This window comes from Chanodichthys erythropterus, chromosome 5, assembly GCF_024489055.1.
Source record: "Chanodichthys erythropterus isolate Z2021 chromosome 5, ASM2448905v1, whole genome shotgun sequence".
NCBI classification, from domain to species: Eukaryota; Metazoa; Chordata; class Actinopteri; order Cypriniformes; family Xenocyprididae; genus Chanodichthys; species Chanodichthys erythropterus.
The window spans coordinates 2,810,835-2,837,500 of record NC_090225.1 but is presented as its reverse complement, the minus strand read 5'-3'; the positions used below and the strand labels follow the sequence as shown (position 1 = coordinate 2,837,500).

At 37.2% G+C, this 26,666-nt stretch overlaps 1 protein-coding gene across 5 annotated transcripts in view; it reads left to right on the top strand.

The window, feature by feature from the left end:
* Positions 1–26,666, top strand: part of arid4b (AT-rich interaction domain 4B) — a 93,904-nt gene that overhangs the window by 475 nt on the left and 66,763 nt on the right. For 2 of the 5 annotated variants that reach the window (XM_067385651.1, XM_067385646.1), the window contains exon 1: positions 21,982–22,251. In XM_067385651.1, coding sequence (XP_067241752.1) covers positions 22,198–22,251 — 54 coding nt within the window. In that variant the 5' untranslated portion in view covers positions 21,982–22,197. Of the gene's footprint in view, positions 1–8,667; positions 8,728–21,980; positions 22,252–26,666 lie in introns of those variants that run through there. The other 3 variants (XM_067385650.1, XM_067385648.1, XM_067385649.1) reach the window with 3 other exon arrangements.

Genomic DNA, 26,666 nt, shown 5'->3' with positions numbered 1-26,666 from the left:
GTAGGAATTTGCCAAAAAACTCGACCACTTTCTTTTTCAAATAGCTGATCTGCCTTGCTGGATCCCTTACGTAAGGCTTTGTTTGATCGAAAGAGATATTTAGACTAAAAAAGCGTTGAGTTTTGACAGGACAAATGCGCGAGATTGGATTATGTACACAATGATCACTCGCTCTTTAACGTACAACTCTCGCGCACGAATGAATCAATGATGTTGTAGTTTTCGATTCTGTACGTTCAATTATCTCAATTTCGCATATTTATGTGTTTATCACGAGCTTTGGCTTTCTCTGGATCATCCTCGTCGATTTCTACGGATGTTTTTGAGCCTGAACAGAAATGGCTGGCGAGCAGATTTTCATTTACACCGTCTGGTAACGTTAGTTGTCAACCTAGCTAACGTTAATTGTTATATTTGCCAAGATAATCGGCTCTATTTCGACGACACGGACGTTAGTTATTGTTTGAGGTGACATTGTCGTCAGGCTCGCGGCGACGCATTTGTTTTCCATTCAGTTGACGGGAGATGTCGAAAGAAAATAAGTCCGATTTCCCCGATCGCAGCAAGTTGTACAAACCCGGTTTGGGTTGACCTTGTTCGGAAAGCCTTCATTGTGTTGATCGTGTTGCACACAAGCCGTCAGCATTTTGTAGCCGAGCTTTGTCGCCTCCATTTAAACAGGTCTCGTGTCAGTTCTTTGTGATTTAACCGTCTAGTTTGGCTTTATTCGAAATGGCAATGTCGCTGTCGTCCCACTTCACGAAGTCAACATGTCTTGCAGCTATAAAGAGTGGGGGCGACAGATTTCGTTGTTTTGTACGTTGAACGTCGCAATGATAAGAATGTCGATGTCAAGCGACTGCAGTTGTGTGGCACAGAAATGGCGTCATAATGCTGTAGCGCAGTCGACATTACGCGAACCCGTGCACGCAGACTACTGTTTCTCTCGTTTAACTTTCTCTAGTAGTTTAACTTTGGTTGTTTTACTCGTTTTACTTCTCAACTTCGTTCTGAGCAGAGAGTTCGCGCTTCTGTGGTGAAGAAAAAATCACGTTGATTTCGACACGCGGTCATTATATAAACGACTGAAACACTTACGGGTGCTGTAAGCATATATTACAAATAAAATGTCCTTATTAGCTGACAGAATAGATGTCTTTACAAATCACAACTGTCTCTGTGACAGCCACAGGCTGTGTAAACGGCTAAAAGAGTAAGGGGAGCGGTCCGTCCTTGTCTTAGCCAATCAGAAACGCGCTTTGTCCGTCAATCAATTTGTGCTGACATTGCTGGGATGTTTGTGGAGGGCGGGGCTTTGTTGAGAGGGCGTGTGGTTGAAGTGATGGGGGTTGGGTTAATTCAGTGACCAAGTCTGGGAAGTTAGAAACCTTAAATGACCAACTGGACTAAGGTTTTTTTTGTTTTGGTTTTGTTTAAAATTCTGTTGGAAATGACCCTTCGCTGAGGTTGATTGACAGGCGATCTAACCAGTCATAACGCCAAATCTGCCATTTTGTCCTACAAAGCAGTCAGGAGTTAGAAGATTAACCTCTGTGGACTTGAACTTGAAAAATGGTGTGTACTGATGTCTTTCCGCATTTGAAACAGCATTCCTTCTGATGTTCATTCATGTTTATTTGATGCTATTAATTAACTAGTAGGAAGAGATGATCGGTTCATGAGCTGCTTAAAGGGATAGTTCTCCCAAAAATGAAAATTTGATGTTTATCTGCTTACTCAAGATGTAGACTTAAAGGGTCATGAAACCCCCCTGTTTTAGCCTGGTCGTTCACACCTCTGAGCTGCAAAAACTCTGTTAAAATGGGCGTGTAAAGCTCTGGAAAAGTGGGAGTGTAGAGGGGGGGGGGGGGGGGGGGGGAGGGGAGAGAACAACCAATGAAGCGCAGACATACAACACACTCATTATACAGAATAATGAATATTAATATATAAGTACGGAGAAAATGACAACAAACTCCCAAGCACAAGGGAGAAATGCGAAAGAATATTTAATAATAATAGGCTACTTTGATTACGTACAAAATCAATCTTTTGTCAATTAGAATAATCGTGTCATCGCGTTCAGATGGCTACACCACTGTATCAGTGTCCAGTTTGCACATATAATTAATTTGAAGAAGACTTGATGAAATATGTGTGCATACATCATGCTGGTTAATGTTTGGTGCAGGAGAATACGTGAAATAAAAACTTTAAACATGGATACTTATTCTGTATGAGCTACGTGGCTAGTGTTATTAAACTCAACGCGGAGCTCCACGCTGAAACCGATCATATGCGTGCTCCACGTGTATATCATGATAACAATCGTATTTTTCATGTGTTCGTATTCACACTTCAGTTCTGACCACATCGCAAGCAAAATACAAACAACTCACGTGCTGCTGTGCTGAGGGAAACAGCCTACGGCTCGCGTGTTTGAACGCAGCTAGAGCAGGCAGAGGAGAATGAGCAGCACTTTTGTGACATTTGAATTCTCTGCTGTAATGCAATCTCACGTGAACATATTTTCCATTTGTTCTGTTAAATTACTGCAAAACAATCACATGCACACAAACCTCTGCTCTGGTCGCGTCTCAGGAAAACACATTGTGTTGTAGCACTGAGGAAACGAACACCAAAGATATATCTCTGAATGACAAGAGACCGAGGTGAGAGAAGTGATACTTCCTCATGCATAATACTGCAATTATAATGTCATGCATACCACAGCGCAGTGATTGGATTGAATGAGCTTTATGTCATGAATATACATGTCGAGAATAGCTTGAAACGGTCTACTTCAGCATGTTCGACCATGCCCATACTTGGGCCGAAAGTACACAATTACATCAGATTTAGTGACATTGCTCCGACTAAGCTTTTCAAAACGGAAGTCAGAAATCGCTCTGAAAAATGCAAAAATAACTATTTTTCACTTATGAATAACATTGAGTACTTTTAGTGTTTTAAATGATGTGCTGCCTATACATATCTGTTTACATTTAAAAAAAAAAGTGTTTTGGGGTTTCATGACGCTTTAAATTATGATTTTTAACTTCAACTGTTGTGGTCTGTCAGTCAAATAATGATTTCAAATAGTAAAACCATCTATAAGAGTCAAAAAAACATGCACAGACAAATCCAAATTAAACCCTGCGGCTCGTTTGAATGCATTATACGACTGACAGACCGCAACGGTTGGAGTTAAAAATCATCATTTGTGTTCTACTGAAGAAACAAAGTCACTTACATCTTGGATGCGCTGGGGGTAAGCAGGTAAACAGGTAAACATCAATTTTTATATTTTATTTTTGGGTGAACTATCCCTTTAAGCTGAGGTGCTACAGTGATCTGTTACGATACATTAAAGAGCAACAAAACTGTTTTTACTGTTTAAATTTCTTACAAAAGTTACACAATTTGGAAGCTGGGACTTTGTTTAATATCATAAACCACCTGCTCTGTCTTGTCTGTTGACGTGTTGTCAGTATTTTTCACTCTGTGTGGCGTCACAGAAGCATGGCTTGACGGACAAAGCAACAGTAACTAAGGCTCAATTGCACACGCAAAGACTGTTTTCAGACAGGTTTCCACTGAACATTTCCCCTGTCTGTCATTACCTATGTTTCCATTCAATGTTGTGCATTTAACTTGTGCACAAATTTGGAATATCGCATAAAACATTTGTGAGTAAAGCACTGTTTCCATCCAGTGATGAAGAGAACAAAAAAATCACTTCCTGATAAACTGGTGTTAAATATTACTAAGAAAAATGGACGTTTCTGCAGTAGAAGCCACTCTATATAATAGTTTTTGTATAAATTACTTGCGTTTAAATAAAATAAATTTCAGATGCTGTGCAATGAGATCGGTCCCCTGGTTGGTACAGTGCCATGCCATGCCATTGCAAAGTCACGTGTCTTTTTTGGATGCGCATCAAGGAATTTATTCGGTAAAAGTGTTTCATTTATAGTTTGTGTGCATGTTTTCGTATTGCATAAAAATGTATCCTACTCATACTTTTTGTTTATGCGCATATACATTTAAATATAAATTTATAATTTATACTCAACTTGGCGTTTCCACCTAGCTTTTTTTTTTTAAGCGATATCCCAAAATGCGTTTAAAAATAGGTGGATGGAAACATAGCTATTGGTTGACAAATGCATAGTTCTGGCCCTAATTCATTAGTTGAGTTAATATTGCTGTGACAATGCACAGTTTTTACACTCTTCAATGAAATCAACTTACAAATGAGTTGTCTCTGTAAATTAAAGAACCCTGTGGTGAAAAACCAAGTTTCAATGTTGTTTATGACTATGTGGTGCTTTAAATATGCTTTAAGACAAACCATGTGCAAATTCATATGTCAACACTATTGCTGAGTATTTTCTCTTTAAAACTGCAGTGAAAAAGACCCGCGTTTTGTAATCGCTGGTGTCTGTGACGTCACAAACTACCTTGTAACCAATCACGTCAATGTGCCGCGGGCTTTAGCATATCATTAACAGTGATCTTGAAGGGGAGTCTTGAGAGAAGCCATGTTATCCAGGTATATTTTTCTGTTGATAAAAAAAAATCGTGTAGATTTAGCAGTACGGCAGTGTATGATGTATATTACGATGTTATGATGAACTATATGCCTTTCTCCACTGACGTTCTGAGTTGTTCAAAGCATTTTTAAGGATACTGATTGTTAGAAGTCAGCTGTCTGACATTAGCAACACATTATTAGCTGTTTGATAACATAGTCACGCAAAAGGCTAATCATATTAATTACCGTTATGTGTCCAGTGTAGGGCTGCAACGATTAATCGCGATTAATCGTTTGCAAAATAAAAGTCTGTGTTTACGTAATATATATGTATGTGTTCTGTGTATAATAATTATGTATATATAAATACACACACATACAGGTATAAAGTTTAGAAATATATGCATGTATTATAAATATATATATTTATATATATATATTTTGTTACATATAAACATAAATATTTTATATATAAATATAACATTTTTCTTAAATATATACATGAATGTGTGTGTATTTATATATAAATAATTATTATATACAGAACACACATATATATTACGTAAACACAGACTTTTATTTTGCAAACGATTAATCGTTGCAGCCCTAGTCCAGTGTTGTAAAGAGCGATACAGTTGTGCAGTGTTTAAGTAAGTTGACCGAGTGGATCTCTGAGCTGGCGTGAGCGAGTGGAGGCAGGGCTGATTTGCATATTCATTGATCCATGTATATTAAATTAAGCAAGGGTGTAGAGTTACATTCAAGCTATTTTAAGGCATGAGACATTGTTTTCACAGGAAAAACTTTAAATATGCCATTTTGGTAATCAAAGATGAGTTTTAAGGGAATAAAATTTAGTTTCATTCCCACATGTAGAGAGAAAATATTCAAGCTGTTAAAATCCATTTTGGATTTATTGTTTCCATTTGGTGAATTAAAGCAAAGTGTGATGAAAACAAAAAAAAAGAATATGAAAAAAACCCCACATAAGATTAGTTTTTTATGTTCATCAGAAGGTGGGAATATGTGATAAATGGTTTCCTTGTTTAAGACCAAAACAAATTATCCGAAGGTAAAACGTTAACAAATGAAAACGTATTTCAAATCGTTTACAATAAAAAAATAAGTTAAATTAAGTTATATTTATCTCAAATCAAAGTATTACCAATATTGCTAGGATCTTTATAGTAAAGATCATTATGACTGATTGATTTTTGTAATTGATTTGAAAATATAATGCTGCGTGCACAAGTTTCTTGTTGGTCTATATTGTCTGTGCACTACATTTGAAAAAATGAATGATAATCACAAATGTATTAGATTTCGAGGCTGAATAAAAGTGTGTTAAAAACAGCTTACATAGCATTAATGGTCTCGACCACCAGCAGGAAGTATATCTACAGCTGCAGATGTCTGTGCCTCCCGGTTAACAACACACTCGAGCACAGTTTGCTTTCATTGCAAAAATACAAACTTTTAGCAGCAATCAACTGGTTGCATTACTAATTAGTCATTAATTTGAGACTTTTATCCATACTAACCTGCAATACTCTTATTACAGTGACAGTCCCTGTGAAATAACCTGAGTGTTTTCATCAATGGTTAGTTAATGGACTTGCCATTTCAGCTATTTGATTACCATCTCAGGCACACTTTGGGGGATATTGTTGGGCACATGTGTTTCTGTGTAGATCTAAAGTTATTCACATCTCTCAGTATCAAAAAGCCCAGTATGATGGATAAAATGTTAATGCTTATTTCTGTGTAATTTTTAACTCAAAGGTGCCTTCAAATGGTTGCATATCAGGAGATTTCTATGACTGTCCTTAAAGATGCACCAGCCGACTTTTAGGCCGCATTTACATTACATGGCTCAAGTGACCCAGTTCTGATATTTTTCCTCCCATGTGGCACAGATTGGATATAACCCACGAACGTGTAAGCAGAAAAAAAGCACATAGAGTCCGATATTCTGCCATGTAAGCAGACAGATCGGATATTCCTGTCAGTGAGAGTCATACGACATTGAAAAAGCGATGGTGGCGAATGACATCAACTCAGGTGGACATCAACTGCGATCACGTGACCCTTTTCAATGGCGCAATGGGGGACAAAGGCTCAACCCAATGTATTGCTGACATTTGATGATGGTGCGGAAGGCAAAAACTTGTATTATCATTTAATCTGCATCCATTGCAAATTGCGGGCTTTTTACTTCCTTTTCCGCCTAAGCTTTTCCGGGTCAGTATGTCTACTTTGGGTTGTTTCGCCAAGTGTATAGACATGTAGATCTCGGATATGGGCTACTTTTTTTTTTTTTTTTAAGTTGTAAGCTGGTCGTCAAAAAAATTGGATATAGTCAACAAATCAGAATTGGGAGTGTAAATGTGGCACTTTTTTTTTTTTTTATTTTGTCCGATCTTTATTCCAGACTCGCACACAAACTGCACTGCAATTAGGGCTGCACGATATTGGAAAAATTTGACTTGTTTTTCTGCGATATGAAAAAAATGTTCACCAGATTTTGTGAATAGCTCTATTTGGAAAGAATAGATTTTGTAGGGAAGTGAATCTGCATAGAAAATAATAAACAAATTACAAGCATAGACAAATACAATAGAGCAAGGATACAAATGACATAAACAGTGCTTTGTTTTTCAGGTCAGTATTTGGGTACACAAATTGAATAATCAAATGTAAAATAGCACTGCATAGTCTTCACTGTATAAATATAATTAATCTTTGTTAAAGCTACAAAAGTTGTATTTTGTTGTTTGATTTACATTAATGACAGACAGCAGCAGGATTATTAGGCTGCTGTCACTTTAAGAGCTAACGTACAGATCCAATATAATGATACACACCCGTTTTCTTTCTCAATTGTTTACATTCACGTAAGCGACTGTGTTTACGAGGATACCTGTCGAGATGGGCATTTTGACATCATTTTGCATGTATGTGTCCATTCAAATACAAATAGACAACGAAGAAAACGAAAATTGGTGTTTGTATGCTGTTTGGTGCACAGAAAATGGCGCACGAGTGCCAAATTGAGTTCTCTTTCGTGTCCTCTTGGACTCAAACACGTGCAAATGATAAACTTTCGCTCCATGATGGATAAACTTTGCAATTAATCTGAGAATCACGTGCATTTCGAACCATGGTGCCTGGTCTGTACAGATCAACGAAGATTCTTATACTCCTGCGATGTGACTATCGCGAATGCGCACATCGCGATAGCGATGCTAAAACGATATGTCATGCAGCCCTAATTGCAATCATTTAAATTGTGTGGAAATATTATGTAGTCTGTATACAGGATGTAAAGAAGAAAACACAGATGCACCAGTGGAGCAAATACTGTACTAGACAGCAAGCTCTCTGTTCCCAATGCTCGAAATACAAGAAGAAAAATGTAACTATTGATTTGGGGGTGGGGGTTTATGTGAGTGTATCTCTGAAGGGAACTCTCTGTCTTCAGAAAAGTTTCGATGGCATTTTCTTTTCCTTTTCCTCTTACCTCCATAAAAAAGTAGGGTTTATGAGTGCTGCACTGCTGATGTGTACAGCGGTACCCAAGTAAATGTTTGTTTTTTGCAGGTGTGTCTTGTGTAGCATAATTTCACAAGATTTTAAATCTTAAAGCTGACCTATTATTCCCCTTTTCACAAGATGTAATATAAGTCTCTGGTGTCTCCAGAATGTGTCTGTGAAGTTCAGCTCAAAATACCCCATCATTTTTTTATTATACCATGTTTTAACTGCCTGTTTTTTGGGTGAGAGAAAAAATGCTCTGATTTGGTGTGTGCACCTTTAAATGCAAATGAGCTCGTGCTCCCCGCCCCCAAGCTCGCGATTCCAATACACTGAGGCATAAATAACACAGGAGAAGCTCACACAGCAAATATAACTCTCAAAATGAATCTTTACAAACTGTTTGGGATGCAGTATATTAGATCATGTAGGTATGGCAAAAATTTGCTTATAAATTATTTGCTCTGCTTGTAAAAACAAAAAATCCAAATCGGCCATGAAAAATCACAGTGCATCACTAACTGCCCTACTTAATATCAGATCAAACATCAATCTTGCTCTTGTTCTCATTGTAAATATGTTTTCATGTCTTTCAGCTGAAGACCTGAAAGTGAGTTCACTCAAGAGGATCACCGTCACCGTGGACGGAGATGAAGGTAATAGTTTTGAACTTTAGAGCCACTGTATAAAGATGAAATGGTGGAGGCTAGATGAATAGTTAAATACTTTAATTGTCTATAGACATTGGTTTACATCACAGCTCGACAAAACCATGTTTTTTTACTTGCTATTGCCATTTGTTTGCAGTTTGTATTGGGGAGAGACATTCTCATTTACCTGGACAGTTTGTATTTTTTGTATTTGTAAGTGCATTAAGTCATTAGTATTCCTGGTCTGTTTTCCTGGAGGTGGAAGACAAATGCATAAATGTATGCTAAATTGTATTTTGTCGACTTTTGATAAATGCTGCTAGCTTGAAATTTTATTTCACATGGTCTATAAGATGCTCATTGCCTGGAATGAGTACCAAAATGACTGCGCTTAAATGGTCAAAGACACACACAAGTATGTCAAAACGCCCATTTTGGTGAGAGTTCAGTTCAGTTTTGGAACCTAATTAGTTGAGAAAGTTAAAGCAAGTTGTGTAACAGTATTTTGGGTCCGTGCATAAACTCTTAAAGGGACAGCAGTCTAATCTGCTGCTGTCTGTCATGTTAATCAGAACAAAAGATAAAGAAAATCACTGTATGCTCTTGACTGAATAATGTTTGTAACTAATTTTAAGCATTTAATCTGTATTTAATTTTTACAATGAAGAATATTCAGCGGTATTTTACATTTGATTACTTTAATTTCTGTAGTATTTCTTACCTGAATATACAGTATACCTGTATATCGTTCTTACTTTATTACCATCTTTTTGCTTGTTTTTTATGAAAATAAAATTTTGCATAGAGGAAAAGTACTTTTTGTTTGTATATGCTGTCAATTATAGCTCTTTGAAATAAAATCTGAATCGGCAAAAATCAGGTCACACTTACAAAAAATCAGCCAAGAAAATTGCAATCAGTGCATCTCTAGACATAACCAACCGTGTTTGCGTGAATACTCGCTAAGATGGGCATTTTGACATTATTTTTGTGTGTATTTGATCATTTAAGCACAATAAACTGCAAACAAGAACTGAATTTGGTACTCACAAGCTGTTTGAGAGGCGGCTTTATGTGTGTGCGCTTTGGGTGTGAGCTCAAAACCCTCAGAAATGAGTAAAATCCTGCTCAATCTACTCAATCCCGTGCCTAAATTCAGGCCCTGTAACAGCAACACTGTTAAACCAGAGCAAATGAAACGAGTGAGTGAGTAAGAGGAGGTGGGTGTGCATGAACTCGCAGCTGGTATTGGTGTATTGAGACTGCGGAAAATGAGTCTTGGAACCGTTTCAGATATTTCGGTATCGATATTTTTGACAACACTAAAGTGCGTCATGCGGCACAAGTTAATACCAGTTGTAAACGGCCTAAAAGCCCACTGTGCATGCATTACGCATGGTACTGGCTTCAGTCTTCAACAACATTGAGATAAAAATTCATGGCAGTGACGTGGAGGTGCAGTGGGCACTGAGTCACGCTCCATTAGCAAACTCCAACACTTTTTGCATCCACCCCTGTAACATATGGTCATGCCCAGCAGCGAGGTGGACAGCATGAAGATTATCACACAGATCCATCATGCACTAGTGGCGGCACTCGGATTCTCTGTTGGCTGTGGTTGCTGTTATCTGTTATTTGAATGACCGTAAGTGCTACAATGAGATTTACCCATCTGCTCCATTGACTGACTGACGTCTGTCTGTTGATCTGTGAGTTTGAGGACTAACCTGAGGCTCTTATTCACATTGTTCATCAAGCTGCTCAGTTGACTGTGAGTTTATAAAGCTCTTTTAGCTTTAGTGTTATTGGGAAGAGAAGGCTGTCTAATTGTCTTGCTTACATAGTTTCTCACACACTAGAGACAAACGCACATGTCGGAGTGCATTAGCAGCATCAACTCTTGTGTTGTGTCACAGCCAGCTCGTTTCAAGCCGCAACATAAAAGAAGGGTTTTATATACCAGCGTTTAACGAATACAAGATGTTTTATTGTTGTTAAATGCAACAATAACCACAAATAATAACAAACAACCCAAATGAAAACATAGAGCACTTATATACTGTATTCTCTTAATTTTCAATTAACATTGGGAGCAGGGATGCCAATTTAGGATATTTCCCATGATCATTGAGATTAACAATTAAACGAATAAACCCTAATGAACCTTAATGATGACAGGATGCACAAATGCCACTTAAAATGGCAGCTTCATCAACCGAATGAAAAGGTTTGTTATAGGGCTGCAAGATATTGGAAAAAAAACTGATATTGCGAAATGAAAACAATTTCCCCATATGACTTGAATAGCTCTATTTGAAAGTAAGGGTGTGCGATACAGACAAAAAATGATATCTCTATATTTTCTGGGATTTTCTCGATAACAATAATTAAACAATATTTTGCTGACTGTGGCAGGTTTTGTGACTCCAAAATTTTTAATATTCTTCATATTTTGTGCAGTGGTTAGTTTGCAGCAGTGACAGAAATTATCTTTTCCAATAAGTTTAAATTGATTTTTACCTTTTTATGCGCATTTTTAACTTTTTTTTTAACCTAATTAAATGTTATGCCTCATCTTTTCTGCCAAATTCTTACTTTTAATCAATAAGATACAATAGGCCTGTTACCAATCAAATTAAATCAGTATCAACAAAATTCATCTTTGCAATGAAAAAAACAGAAGCTGCACCTGAAGTGGCATTTATATGCATTTACACAGACTGTTTAATGCAGCTCAGAGGGGACAAATGCATAAATGTTTTGATGTTTTAAACAAAACGTTGAATATTGATATTATTTAAAAAATGAAAAGATACTTTAAATGTGAAATTAAATGTAGAGCCGCCAATACAGGGCTCCACAGTGCGAGCATTTCGCTCGCTTTTCCACCTGAAAATAACTGCGTGAGAGTGTGAAAAATATTTAGGCGCACTGGTGCGAGTGACCCGATCAATTCTCATGAACAGAACTATAATACAATCGGAACAAAAAGTACACCTCCTAAAATACATCTACACTGAACAAGAGTTATGTTTCGCACGGCAATGGGCTCCTTTTCATGCCCTCATTCAAAGACGCTGCTTCAGTCAGCAGAGCAAGTGCAAAAGACGTGCGTGATGGACTACACTCCAAATAGCCTATTGTTTACAAGGTGAAACGAGACGGTCTCATGCTGCTGGTGTTTCAGCCAAATTAACTGGAAGTACTACATTTGGATTATCATAAACAATGTCGGAAATTAACGGGGGCTTGAGGGCAAAAATGCCACCAAAAATTAATGAAAGCATTTTACTTTCGCTTTTTTAAAGTAGCGGCAACACGTAGACTGCAATTGCTTGAATGGTGGGTGGGTTCATTATTATTCTTAATAAAAAATAAAAAAAAAAATGGTACAATGACGAACTTGCTTAAATATGTTTTTACATTTCGCAAATCTTCATCCATCGTCATTCAGAGAAGTGAGGTGAAATCTGACTCCTGCTGCGACTCTCGTTCAGCTCTCACAAGTGGCTGATTCATTCAGGAACGAAGCATTGACTGTCTTAATGAGTGAGTCATTGAATCATTCACTCAAACATTTTGAGTAGTGTGTTGTTCAGAGAAGCAAATCAGTCCTGTGGCTTTGTTTGGAAATATTTTCATTGGCGAAATAGAGCGAAAACAGGCAGTATTGTGTCTAATATGTAAGTCACTAAATATTAACCTCTTGTTTACTGAACTGTACTGAAAATCAATAGGCCTGAACAAATTTGTAATTATGTTGATATTTGGAGAAAAACTCTTCATATTGATATTGATTAACTATATTAAATGATATAAATATAAAAGACATACAGAGCTACTTTTGCCCCCTTATCTTGAATATTTGGTACATTCTAAATGATTTTTAAAAGTCTATATCACGCAGTGAAAGCGTGCACTCTAAATGCGCCAGTGCACTAGGGCTGCAACAACGAATCGATAAAATCGATAAAATTCGATTATTAAAAGAGTTGGCAACGAATTTCATTATCGATTCGTTGTGTCGCGCGACTATTACGCCTCTCAATGAGACGCGGAGATGTTTGAGTATAAAAACGCGTGGTTGAGCGAGAAGCAGAGCGGAGCAAAAATAAATAAATAAATAAATAGCAGAGCGGAGGTAGAGGAAAGACCATCGGAGAGACCCGTAACGTTGTTCTGAACAGGCGTGCCGTTGTCAGGACCCCCGCAGTTTTGAAAAGACAGAAATCGACCCCCGCACTTTTGATACGGGCTGCTTCAATCAGTCACACTATATCATCTTTTAGCTTTGGATATTTTCTTTCAAATGAGACCATTTTCACGTTTTTTTCACGCTTTCGTTCATAAATAATCAACTGTTTTGTCGCGAATGTGAAGAACAGGAAATGCGCTTCGAACGGAGAAACACGCGATCTCCAAACAATAGATCAAAGCGTGCTAACGTTTTAGGTCAGGTCGATGGTATATAAATCATGCCTGAATGTCAATCAAGCCAAACCGTCCATTCATAAACCGAGAATTTGACCACTTGACAAGGTAAGGAGGCTGATCTCTCAGGTTGACGCGCGAGCTGGCTTGACCGAAGTTTTCGTGAGGATTTAAGGTTTATGGACTGCTTTGATTTTGGTAATTACATCTAGAAAGATAAAAGCATTGATGGCATCTATAAAATAGATATCTGAAAGCGAAACAAAAGTGATATTGCCTCGTCCAGTGAGGAGGACGCACGAGAGGAGACCTGCGCGTTTAATTGGTATGTGTACAGTAATACTACATTTACAATGCTTATCAGTGGCATACATTTCGATTGCGAACGTGAAAATCCAAAAGACCATGACTAAAACTAAATCAAAATTCGCTGTCAAAATTAACACTGATCTGTTGTCATGTATTTATTCTGTGCTTTGTCCTATATCGGTTATTGTTGACAAATATATTTGTGTTTGTTGTACTTTTTAAATTTCATTTTAAAGTTTTTTTATAGCACTTGGTCATCTTAAGCTAAACAAAATTATACATACTTTTGTGCAATTTATAAAAAAATAAAGCCCTATATATTTGGCAGATGTAAAGCATACATGTGTATGTTTTTTGTGTTAGTCCATTTGTTTTTTATTACTTTAACAGCTCAGGGATGTTAAAAGAGCAACCTGTTTTTGCACGTTCTGAGGATTTTTTTGCACTGTGAATTTGTCATTTCTGTTTTTGAATAAAAGTTTTTTTCCCCCCCTCCGATTCATCGATTAATCGTAAAAATAATCGACAGATTAATCGATTATTGAAATAATCGTTAGTTGCAGCCCTACAGTGCACTTGTCTAACCTAAGAGATATGCGTGAGGGACATACTCATACTGGTATCGGTGTATCTATACTGCAGAAAGGAGCATTGGAATCGTTTCAGATATTTCAATATCAATACATATCGAAATATCAATATTTCTGGAAGTTTCATAGCTGGCAATTTAAGCTGTTTTTATATCCACTATGCATCAGATATTTAGTGATAGACTATGGGCGTGTTAATGTCAGTAGGAAATGAGTGGACAGCAGACTGTCCAAAACTCAATGAGATCTCTGGCCAGTTGAGTGAGCACTACTAGTTGTTCTAGCAGTCCTGGCGTGTAATTATATCGCATTACATCACATCCTCAGTCATTTGAACACTGTGAGGAAGACTTGCAGTGCCATGGAGTGGGTGCTAATTTTGAGATGGTCACAACAGACACGTCCCACCCTCTGAAACGATAATACAAAAAAAATGGCAGACGAGACTAGGCCTGCACGATAAATCGTTATAAAATCGCGATCTCGATTCACCCTGTTCACGATTTAATTTTTAAATGACTTCGATTTAAAAAAAAAAAAAAAAAATCAGCCATCAGACGCGAATTCGCCTCATTCGCGCGTCAGCCAGAGATTTATGACACAAGTTCATACTTCAGACAGGAATAAAAAGGACCTCGCTTGGAAGAGTGTCGGTGAGGAGATTGGGCTACCTGGTAAGTTGTAAATACACATTTCACTTTCGAGTCACGTACACGTTTATCGACCCGCAGCCTTCCCGCGACGCTGACCCCTACGCCGCTGTTCTGCTCTCCAGAGCAAATACAAAGCGGTATCTCTCTCGATGAACGCACGATCAACATCAGCCATCTTGCAAACAGACAACCGCCTAGCACTTGCACCTCCCACAAGAAGCGGATTTCGCCTCGGACGCGTGTCAATTTCGCTTCAAACGCTTGTTTTTACGCGCGTCTATTTCGCTCTAGACGCGCGAATGCATTCAAAATGTTCAAGCGGCAAACTAGACGCGGTAGACGCGAATTTGACGCTCTATTCGCGTTTGGTGTGAACGCTAGTCTCGTGTTTCACTCGTCGAGCGAGCGCGGTAGTTCTATTCATTGAAGCCTCTATGTTTACAGGCTTGTGGTGATGTGCAATGTTCTATAGGTGCCAAAACAAATATTTTTGGTACTTCCAATTTGTTTTGTTTTGTCATGGTTCATGTGTGCAATAAAAATTACATTTCATGAGAAAAAAAAATCGTTGTAGAGAATCGTGATATCAATTCTAAGCTAAAAAATCGTGATTCATATTTTTCCCAGAATCGTGCAGGCCTAGACGAGACCAATGTTTATCTCACGCTACCCAGTGCCCTTACAAGGCGACCTACTCCGTAGAATGTGTTAACATCCGTCTGGATGCGTTGACGTCCCCATTCTGAGAAGCGTTTCATTTCACCTTGTGGCAAGAAGTGCTGACATCGACGTTCCCTCACCGCATCCAGCGCCGTGGAGAAATGAAGACTGCAAATGGTGTATTTATCTGTTTTTGGCTCTCAGGTATGCAGGTGTAAATAACACTTCTCGGGACTATGAAAAACGTTCTTTGTGTGCATGTATGAAGCAGAATGCCTTCAGGAGAAATAAGAGGTTAGGCTGAACTGCACTTCCTGAAAACAAATGGGTTTTGGTTTGTAATTGGATTGTAATTGTGTTCATTGATCATCAGTCACAAATTGTCTGATCATTTAGAAGAGTAACAACTGACCTTTAATGTGAATATACAATAAAATAGAAAGCAAAGGTCTTCTAGAAATGTCTTAAAATAATAAACGTGTTTTTATTGCATGGTAAGACAGGTCAGCAATAGCACAGACTAGTTCATCCATTTAAAAGTATTGAACGGCACAACAAAGACAGGCTGAAAAGCTGGGCTATTTTCTACTGTTTGGTTTTGGAGAAGCTTAATTCTTCCTTAAATTTCCCTCAACGTCCTTTTGCTTGGCGAAAAAGCCTATTCATGGTTAGATAAAAGTATTGTTTGGTTCTTGCTTTGAATTTTTGTCCTTAAATACAGTTCAGAATGGCTGAAATTGCAGTGACTTTCGAGGTTAGTCTTTGTGTTCGGTGTCGCGGCTCGTCTCTATCCATGAAAAAATGACCCATTTTGAGGAGGGTGATTTAGGGTTGGTGGAGAGACGGACATCTCTTGGCTGTTTCTATTTATAAAGTATGACACAGAAGACTGCCAGAGATGCCCTCCACCGGCGGCAGTGACCTGTTCCTAACCCTTGTTTGCTTTCACGTCTGACACCCGTCTCAAATCAAGTTGGTGAAGTGCTTTTACACGACTTTATCAGAATCAGTTTTCAGTGTGCAGCGGATGTATTTTTCAGACGATATTCTCCTTAGAGAACTAGTGAAGGTAGTTTATCTAGATTTTTTTTGGTTGCACTTTAATTTACTGTATGTGCACTTACCTAAGAAAGTACTGGGTAATATAAGGTAACTACAGGGGTTAAGGTTAGGTTTAGGGGTAGGTTCAGGGTTAGTACCTAGTTATTACCCAATTACTGTAATAAGTACGTCGTATATACATGGAGAACAGGACTTTTTCTTATGTTTTATATACATTGCTTTGGTTGGCATGCTGTGTTACACTTATGAAACCCTCTTGGAAAAGCATTTTTACATTTATCCTATTTAAAGCCTTTTTTCCCCTGATAAAAATTGTAATTGCAAGTGCAATTTAAAAGAAATTCCAGGTGTTCTGTGCTTGTTTGTTTCAGCTGTACTATAAACAAATACATTTTTATATATAATTTATATTTATTTCAGTTTTAGTCATTTTAGTTCTTCAACTTCAACTATATATATATATATATATATATATATATATGAAGAGTTTGGTTCCAAAACGCCATTTTCAGAAAAATTTAGTTTCTGCCAAAATCAGTATTGTATCTGGTCGGTATTGAAAAGTCATTTATTAATTTTGTGCAAAATGCGATATCCGTCATGTTATTCTATCATGTTTTCTCCCTTTCTTTCCAAAACGCGACAAACGCCAGTCTCCTTTTTCTGCAGAACGCGATATATCCGCTCAACCAATCACATCGCACCATTCCACCCAATGTAAACATTAAAGGCTTTTTTAAAAAATGCCAGATAATCGGTAATGACAAATGATTTATAACATTAACATGACCCAATAATTTCATTTTGGGAGCGACGACTGAATGTAGCCTATCTTTAGTAAAATGCCTGTATATAAGATAAATATTGGCAAATTTTAGACTCTGTCATATATGTGAATCAACTTACTTTGTTGTGTATTTTCAAGTTAAAAAATAACTTTTATATTGATGGATTAATTGCATTTTGGGAAAAAAATATTATGTTTTTATAGTAAACTTTTTAAAATCATAATGTAGATTTGAATTTTTAATGTTTTTATAACCAAAAGATGCTATGTGAAAGTTTGAAACAGAAAATAGTGTTTTTTATCTTGCCACTTTCTTGGTAAAGAAAACACATTTTTACTCAAATTAATCAAAATGGAGTTATTGCGTTTTGGAACCAAACTCTTCATACATATATATATATATATATATATATATATATATATATATATATATATATATATATATATATATATATATATATATATATATATATATGGCTTAATTTTCACTGTAAAATAAGAAAATGTTAAAGTTAAAATTAGAGTCTTTCAAACATGAATCCATCAAACTTTTATTTTGAAGCTTCTTTTTTGTAGATAAGTGCTTCTCATTACAAATATGTGAAGATCCATGAGTGTTGAGTTATTGATTTGGCATAAAGTTAAAAATTGAGATATTGAGTAATGGTGCATGAGCAACTGAATATGAGCAAAATGTTGTTTGAATACTATTACATAACAGATAAAAAAGGGTGAATTTTTATTTTGTCCACATGTTTTAAATACCTGGTGTATTTTTGTCACTTGGGTGGTGTTTTTGCCGCCAGCCCTGGTTAATATGTAACCCTTCCCTCCAGCATTGTTTATCAAACACTGATGAATGAATGTGAAGAGGAGTCACGCTGCTACAAAGCATCTGATGGTAATTTCGTCCCCTGGGAGATTAGGTCATGATTCATAGAAACTGAGCAGATTTTTATGTTTGGTTGTGATGGTGGGAGGCATATTTGACAGATTTTGTGGTTCAAAGGAAGCTGTCTGGCCTCGAGTACTTGTTAATCGCCATGTTTGATGTTGAAGCCAGAGGCAGACTTAACCGAACTCAACTGTGGATTATTGTGCCAACCCAACACTGTTCCCGCATGCTCATGACAAAGTGTTTTTTTTCTTTTCTTTTCAAGATAAAAGATGATTTACTGACTTTAGAAAATGACATTCAAGATCCATAATTTTGTAACTAAACTTTATACAAATATACAAATAGTTCAGAATAGATAGGTGAACTGTGGATGGTGTAAAATGATGATCAATGCACATTCTGTAGTGAAGTTGAAAACCTACAGTTAGACTGAGTTATATTGACTGAATAAAATATTTTTATCAACAAAGCGGCTAAGGCCATGTTGGGCTGCTTTAGAGAAGAGGAAGAGTTGTTGTAGTAGAGTGTTGTTGTCATGCCGTCATTTTACACCAAACGAGGATCAATTCAACACAAAAGATGAACATGACGGCACATGCTAATGGATGAGTTGAATCAACTCCACAGCAACTACATCAATTTATCCACTAACCATTCAGAAACGTCTAAAAGTTGTAGCTTCTTCCTGAGTCTCTCCATCAGTGTCGGTTTGAACAATGTAAGGCTGAACACTTTCCTCATTTTGGCTGCGTGAGATTCTCCAGCTTTGTTGTTGTTGAGCTGTTAAAGCTCCGCCCTCTTCTGTAGGGCCCTAGGAAATCCGTTTTATTTTTTCCCAAATTCCGTTTTTTTCCATTTTATTTATTTTTTGACTCCATTTTAATTGTTAAATTAAATTTTAGTAATCAAAAAGCTATGTAATTAATTGAAATAATCCAACAATTTAATAAAAGTTTAACAAAAAAAAATAAAAAAATTTTTAGGGCCCTATGATAAACGTTTTATTCTTTCCCCTCAAACTTTATTTTTACCAAATTCTGTTTTCTGGATTCCATTTTAATGGTTTAATTCAATTTTAATAATCAAAAAGCATGTCTTATTAATTGAATTCTTAAAAACAACAATATTTATTAATTAAAAAATATATTTTTATGATTTTTTTTTTTTTTTTTTTCAGAAATTCTGTTGTGTATTTAAATTTTTCTGGCAATCAAATGAATGCATACAATTTTACTTTATCTTTTAATCATGAAATTAAACTTTTTTTTGTCAAACAATGTGCTGCACAACAGAGCTTTACTGTTAAAATTAAAACATGGAAGAGACACTGAGATTATTGTTTAAAATATATTTTAATAATTTATTGTTAAATTAATTTATCTAAATTCTACTGTACAACAGTAATATGTTTCTGTCAAGTTAAATCAAACTTTTATTTTGACGGTTTGCCTAGAGCTTTAAATTTCTGTGTTTATGATGGTAGTTTTCTCAAACGAAGCAGTTAAATGCTGATGAAGTGACTTTCAGAGCAGCTCTGGAGATGAATTTGTGCGTTCACATAGTGAGGCGACAGAGGACGAAAACACCGCGAGCGTCGCACGTGCTTCAGCGTGTGTGCGCCCGCGCGATTGTGTGCGAGACGGTGTGAGGTAAATGAAACTGCGCTTCCGCATCATTCATTTCAGAAGCACACAGGCAGCAGGATTCATGTTTAAATAGTCTTTTTGCGGTTTAATATTCAGTCACTAGAATATATCGTGATTTAATTTAAGTGTACTGACCTGCTTTTAATTCATTCATCAAAAATTTGACAAATTCTGTGACATTCCGCGTTATATAGTAAATTCCGTTTTTATGACTGGATTCCACGATTCCGTGATCGGAAATTATAGGGCCCTACTTCTGGAAAGGGGGCGGGGAGCAGCAGCTCATTTGCATTTAAAGGGACACACACGGCGTGTTTTTGCTCACACCCAAATAGGGGCAAATTTGACAAGCTATAATAAATGATCTGTGGGATATTATGAGCTGAAACTTCACAGACACATTCTGGGGACTTGTATAGGACCCCTTAAATCATTTAAAAAAGCTTATTTTGCAATTCCTACAAAAAACACCAGCCAGTGCTTGTTTTATTCACTCACATGTTCCACTTCATGAGCGTTCATTTTGGACAAGTTTCATTTATTCGTTTTTTTGGCTAATTGTCTACTACATTATGATGTTGGTGTAGATGGTGTCTTTTATTTTAGTAGTATCTCTTCACTCTATAAATGTTGACATGCTCACATTGTCAGAGGAAAGAGCAGCTTAATGCGCTCGCAGCTACTCTGCCCGTCCGAACACGTGTGTTTAATCAGGCGGTGGACGGCAGGGAAGAATTTTCCACCCCAGCAGAGGTAGGTGAATCGAAAAGCTGTAAAACAGCCAATGCGAGGAACTGTTTTCCCCCCATTGCTTAAAGTCGCCAATATTGCAGTAGCTTTTCTGGTGTTTCAGCGCAGGTTATATAACTTTCACTTCAGTGGAGTTTGTAATAATGTTGGCAATGCAGTGCAGGATTTTGAAGTCATTACCCTGCTGGCCAAAGTTCCTGCAGCCGAATGCAAATCGCTCCGCAGAGGAATCGCGCTCTCCTGCACATGTGGCGCTGCCTTTGAGGCGAGTCTGGCTGCACTTTCCAGAAAATACATGAGTGCAGTTCTTTGTTAGCTATTGTAGAGTAATGAATGCTCGCTCGGCAAAGGCGGGACTCACGAAAGTATGATGGTGTTTTTGAGAACAAAGCCAATTGAAATTGTTGCTTTGGATCATTGTAAACCTTTTTTTTTTATATATAGCAAGTCACCCCTAAAACTAATAGATATCACCGTACCTCCCCAGCTGATTAAGTTTTGAAATGTTATGTTTAAATATGCAAATGAGGTATTGACTAATTAAACATGCACTGATTTGCATTCTTTCCAGAACAGAAATGTGAACAATGGATTGAGCCAGATTCAAAATTCTTGTTTTGTTTGGTGGAAATGTTAATGGTTTTTACAAAAGGGAATTTGGGTGTCTTTTTGGATATTTGGAGCTCGCTGTGACATTAATCAGAAAATACTGTCAATAGACAGGGAAAAATGTTTTTAGAAGTAAAATGTTATATAAATTAGGAAAATGATATTTCATCAAACCTTTAGAATGTAGATATGAATGAAACTTTAAACTTTGGTGTATGTAAAGCTGCTGAAGTGGAGGTTTCTGAATCTACATAGATAAAGTGTAAATAAAATAAAAACTTAAGGTTAGGTTAGCTTACTTTATTAGTACCCGCAGGTAAATTTGTTTTGCAGCATGATGAGTACAAAGGCATTGATATCACAAAGACAAAAAACAAGAACAAAATAAACAGTTAGATGATACATGTGCACAAGGCTCCACCACTCAAGACTTATAATATATACATAAAACCTGTACCTTCATATACAAATGCACATCCCTGCATAGATGTATATGTGTGTGTATATATGTAATATACCTATATAAACATACATACCCAAATAAAAACCCTATTTATTATTATTTAACACTGTTAAAACAGCAGGAATGAAGCTGCTTTTATACCGCTTTGTTCTACATCTTGGGACTAAAAACCTCCTTCCAGAGGGAAGAAGCTGAAACTCACTGCGCAAAGGGTAATGTGTATTTGGAATATTTTCTTACCTCTAGTCTGAAATAAGACAAAAAATCTAAATCTAAAATCTCAGTATTGACCAGTATTTGAAAAACCAGTGTTTTTGCCTGTAATGTCTTGCATCACTTTTTTTGTTATTATAAGAGTTAAAGGTGCCCTAGAATTTCTTTTTAAAAGATGTAATAAAAGTCTAAGGTGTCACCTGAACGTGTCTGAGAAGTTTCAGCTCAAAATACCCCATAGATTTTTTTTAATTCATTTTTTTAACTGCCTATTTTGGGGCATAATTAACTATGCACCGATATATAGGTTGCGGCCCCTTTAATTCTCGTGCTCCCCCCTCCCCCGGAGCTCGCGCTTGCCTTAAACAGCATAAACAAACTTCACACAGCTAATATAACCCTCAAATGGATCTTTACAAAGATGTTCATCATGCAAGCTGCATGCATACATCAGATCATGTGAGTATAGTATTTATTTGGATGTTTACATTTGATTCTGAATGAGTTTGATAGTGAAAGCTAACATTACACACTGTTGAAGAGATTTATAAAGAATGAAGTTGTGTTTATGAATTATACAGACTGCAAGTGTTTAAAAATGAAAATAGCGACGGTTCTTGTCTCTGTGAATACAGTAATAAACGATGGTAACTTTAACCACATTTAACAGTACATTAGCAACATGCTAACGAAACATTTAGAAAGACGATTCACAAATATCACTAAAAATATCATGTTATCAATGATCATGTCAGTTATTATTGCTCCATCTGCCATTTTTCGCTGTTGTCTTTGCTTGCTTACCTAGTCTGATGATTCAGCTTTGCACAGATCCAGACGTTAATACTGGCTGCCCTTGTGTAATGTCTTGAACATGAGCTGGCATATGCAAATACTGGGGTCGTACATATTAATGATCCCGTTTTATAATGGCAGTGAACGGGGCCAAGCTTAAGAAAGCTCATCCATACTTCATAAACGTACTCCACACAGCTCCGGGGGGTTAATAAAGGCATTCTGAAGCAAAGCGTTTGCGAAAGAAAAATATCCATATTTAACAAGTTATAAAGTAAAATATTTAGCTTCCGCCAGACCGCCTTCTGTTTTCAACTTAGTAAGAAAGTTTAACACCTCTCGCAGTTCGAAACGCTTCACGCTACATCCTACGCCTTCCCTGTTCAACTTACGAAAAAGGCTTTTTCTTTGTAATTTTAAATAAGGCGGTCTGGCAGAAGCTGGATATTTTACTTAATAACGTCTTAAAGGTGATAGAGAGGATTTTTTCGTCGACTGAGAAACCAAAGACTGTTACTGAGTTTTTGAAATGAGCGCATGCGTAAGAACAACCCCCCTCCTTCACAGCTAATTTCAAAGGAACGCTTCCCAAAAATCGTGCACGAGTATTGGAACACGAGTGTTTACCACCGGCATTCGCTGTTTTCTGTATTCATTATGTCGGACTCACCGCAGGTAACTCATAATCTGCAGTTGTTACTCCTGTCTCCTGACAAAAACATTGCATGCGGCTCCTGTGGAGTGTGAAAAGTTACTGGAGCGCGCAGCCGCGCTCGTCTCTCACAAGGAACGTCACGGCAGTGATTGACAAGCCAGAGAGCCAATCGCGTAAATGATTGGCTGATGTTTTTAAGGCCCTACCTTGTGCACAGATGATGTATATTAATATTATTACTTTCAGTGCACCTAATAAATAGTCTTTTATCAGTTAGTAAAGACAGTTTCAAGTAATATTGCAAAAATGTATAAAACAAAACATCCTCTTTAGCACTTTTAAATATTATATGGATATGTTTCTTACACAAACGCATCGCTTCTCTTCAGAAGGCATTTATTAACCCCCGGAGCCGTGTGGTACGTTTATGATGGATGGATGAGCTTTCTTGAGCTTCAAACTCGTTGGCCCCCATTATAAAGCTCGGACGTGTCAAGATATTTATTAATTATAACTTAATTGTGTTCATCAGAAGGAAGAAAGTCATATAAACCTAGAATGGCTTGAGGGTGAGTAAATCTTGGGGTAATTTTCATTTTAAAGTGAACTAATCCTATAATTGTTTTCCTGCCATTGGCTGATTTTTCCAGCAATCCGTGTTTTCACTCTTACACGGTATTACGCATCTTCTGAAAGAGTACAGAATCTCCAGATCCAAAAACAAGCGAAGATGCAGAAACAACAATAGCGCTTATGTGTGCAAGCATTGTTTCTAACATGATCATCAAACATTAAACAGCAAATAAATCAAAAATGCCTAACGTTACTGAATGAAATGATGACACACGAAGAGGAAATGACTGTGAAGCTTTGGGGGTGTTGATTGACTCGATCTACTCCATCTGTGTTTTGAATCCAATTCGGACTTTTCTCAGCTTTTTGTTCAAAATGTTGCTTTTTAAATGAAACTTGCCCACATTCAAGTGCTGATAAAAAAAAAAAAAAAAGAATGCATGAAGCTAGAATATTTTTTAAGCAGACATTTTGTCCTTTCTTTTGATGTATTGCATGTTCAGATATTCTGGGGCCATTAAACCTTTGTGAAAGTGATCTAAAATGCTTGCACTGGCTGACAACTTAAAAAAAAAAAAAAAAAAAAAAAAAACACTGGTGGGGAAAGAGTTAAGCCACCAGACGTTTTGCATGGCGGATGCTCAAAGAGGTGAGAAAAGCCCATAGATGCAATTCAAAGAAGCGATGCTGAATCATGTCTAGAGACCAAAATCACTGGATATATCAGTCTGTCACTACCAACATCCTAATCGGATTTTCTTTTTGAGAGGTCAGTTTATTTGAAGGTTCAGAGAAGCTGTTTCACGTCACGGTACTTTCGAGTGCCGTTCTTTCTTTTGTATTTCTGTTTCATCAGAATTGAATTGAAGGAAATGAGTCAGTAACTCTTTGTTATAGTTTATTTTTTGATGGGTTATGGCAAGACATTACAGTTATATCTTGCCAAAGCACTCAAAAACATCAAGGCATTGAGGAAAACAAGTCGAGTTCATTAAATCAGGATAGGAGAAGGGTTTTTGAGGTTGTGTGTTGTCTTACGTTCTGTTCCAGACCAATCCAACCCTGTTGTAGCAGAACAGAATAGATCCATCACTCTTTTGGGTCTTGAAGATCTTGCCAAACCAAAACTTTTCCTCATGTCTTAATATCTACCCTCAGTTTTGCAGTGTGAAAAGGCAAGGGAGGGATTCAGGAAACCACAGCCGAACAGATTCCAACACAGTCTCGTATTGCCAAGGGATGATCATGTAAACATTATGCAGCCGCTTCGGTTCCCAGGCGAGGCGGCTCTGCGAGCTAATGAGGTGTTTATGTTGGAATAAAGTGCCTGCGACTCCTTCCACTGACTTGTTCTGCCAGTATTGACTAATTGCCATGAATAAAGCCACATATCTTACCTAAAGAGCTTCTACCATGACTCTCATTGTTTTAGACATGTCACGTTGAATGCAATCCTTCAAAGCTACAGTATTCATGCGTCTCCATTGAAAAGTAAAGCTGCAGATAGTTCTGACATGAAATTCTGATTGGTACGTTAGTTGTGAAATAGCTGTTAAATGCATCGCCATGAAGGCACATAAATGCTCTGTTAATGTGGCAAGTTGTAAACAACTAAACTCCAATTCACACCTAACAAATTGCCTAGCAGAAGTTCTTCCTCATTTTGTTTGGGACGTATCTCAATATGTTTTGTTTTTTTTTGTTTTATTACTCTGTTGCAGTCCAGGTTACATTAATTACTACTGATTGACACATTTCCACCATTGCAGTAACCTCCTCTGAAGGGTTTTTTTCACAGCCAGATGTGTTGCTGTGGTAGGAAATGACCTAATGCATGTATCCGATTAGTTAATGTTGGTTTCAGCAGTCTTCTTTATAGGAAAGATGTCAGTATGCAATAGTTTGAATGTGATACTCTGTCTTTTTGCTTTTACCAATTGGCTTACACAAAATTATATTAGGGCTCCAGACTGCAACCAAATGGACGCATAGCACCTTTTTTTCCTGCTGGTGTGACTAAATTTTGTTATTAGGGTTGGGCGATGTCCCCTAATTTGGCAGTTGACGATGTTTACAGTACAACATTGTGATGGATGATGATGTCGTCGGGGGTGGGGAGGAGGTGTACTTGAATTTTTCGTTATTATATAATTATTATTCATTATTTTACTTTATTACTTTATTTATCCGTTTGACGCGTACGATCACACCGGTGTGATTAGAACGTTCAGTGCAGTGTATCACCTGATCAGTTGCCAAATTCAAATGTACGTGTGCGCTTTGGCTGGCGCTAAACCAGAGATGGACGCGCGCAGCACTTTTCATATATCACAAATATGCAGTGTTTTCAACCACATAATGTTTATTTTAGGTTTCAGATGTGAATCCAACAGAACCTGCGGCACAAACTTACATGGCGACGCCCATAACGTGTATAGCTCAACTAACGCAATCATTATAAAGTTGTTTGAACAGCAAAACACATCCACTTTCACATATTTGACAGTCGGAATATCAGATATTTCATGTTATAGTTAACAAATTAGTGAATATTTTGAATAAAAAAGGAAAACTGAAATAAAAGCAGATCATCAGTCATACAGCGCGTCCATCGGCACAACCATATCGTCCATCGGCATAACCCTATTTGTTAGTCACATTGGTGTGACCACCATGTTGCTCAACTGCTATTTCTGTTGCATATGAGAAACGGCAATTGAAATGAAAGTGGAACGCTACTCGTTTGAGCTGTGCAGCATGGACTGTTTATCAGCTCGGACCAATAATAGACGGCTCAGAACAGGTACTTGCGGGCCAATCTCATTCACGTGACACGGTTACGACACAGCGC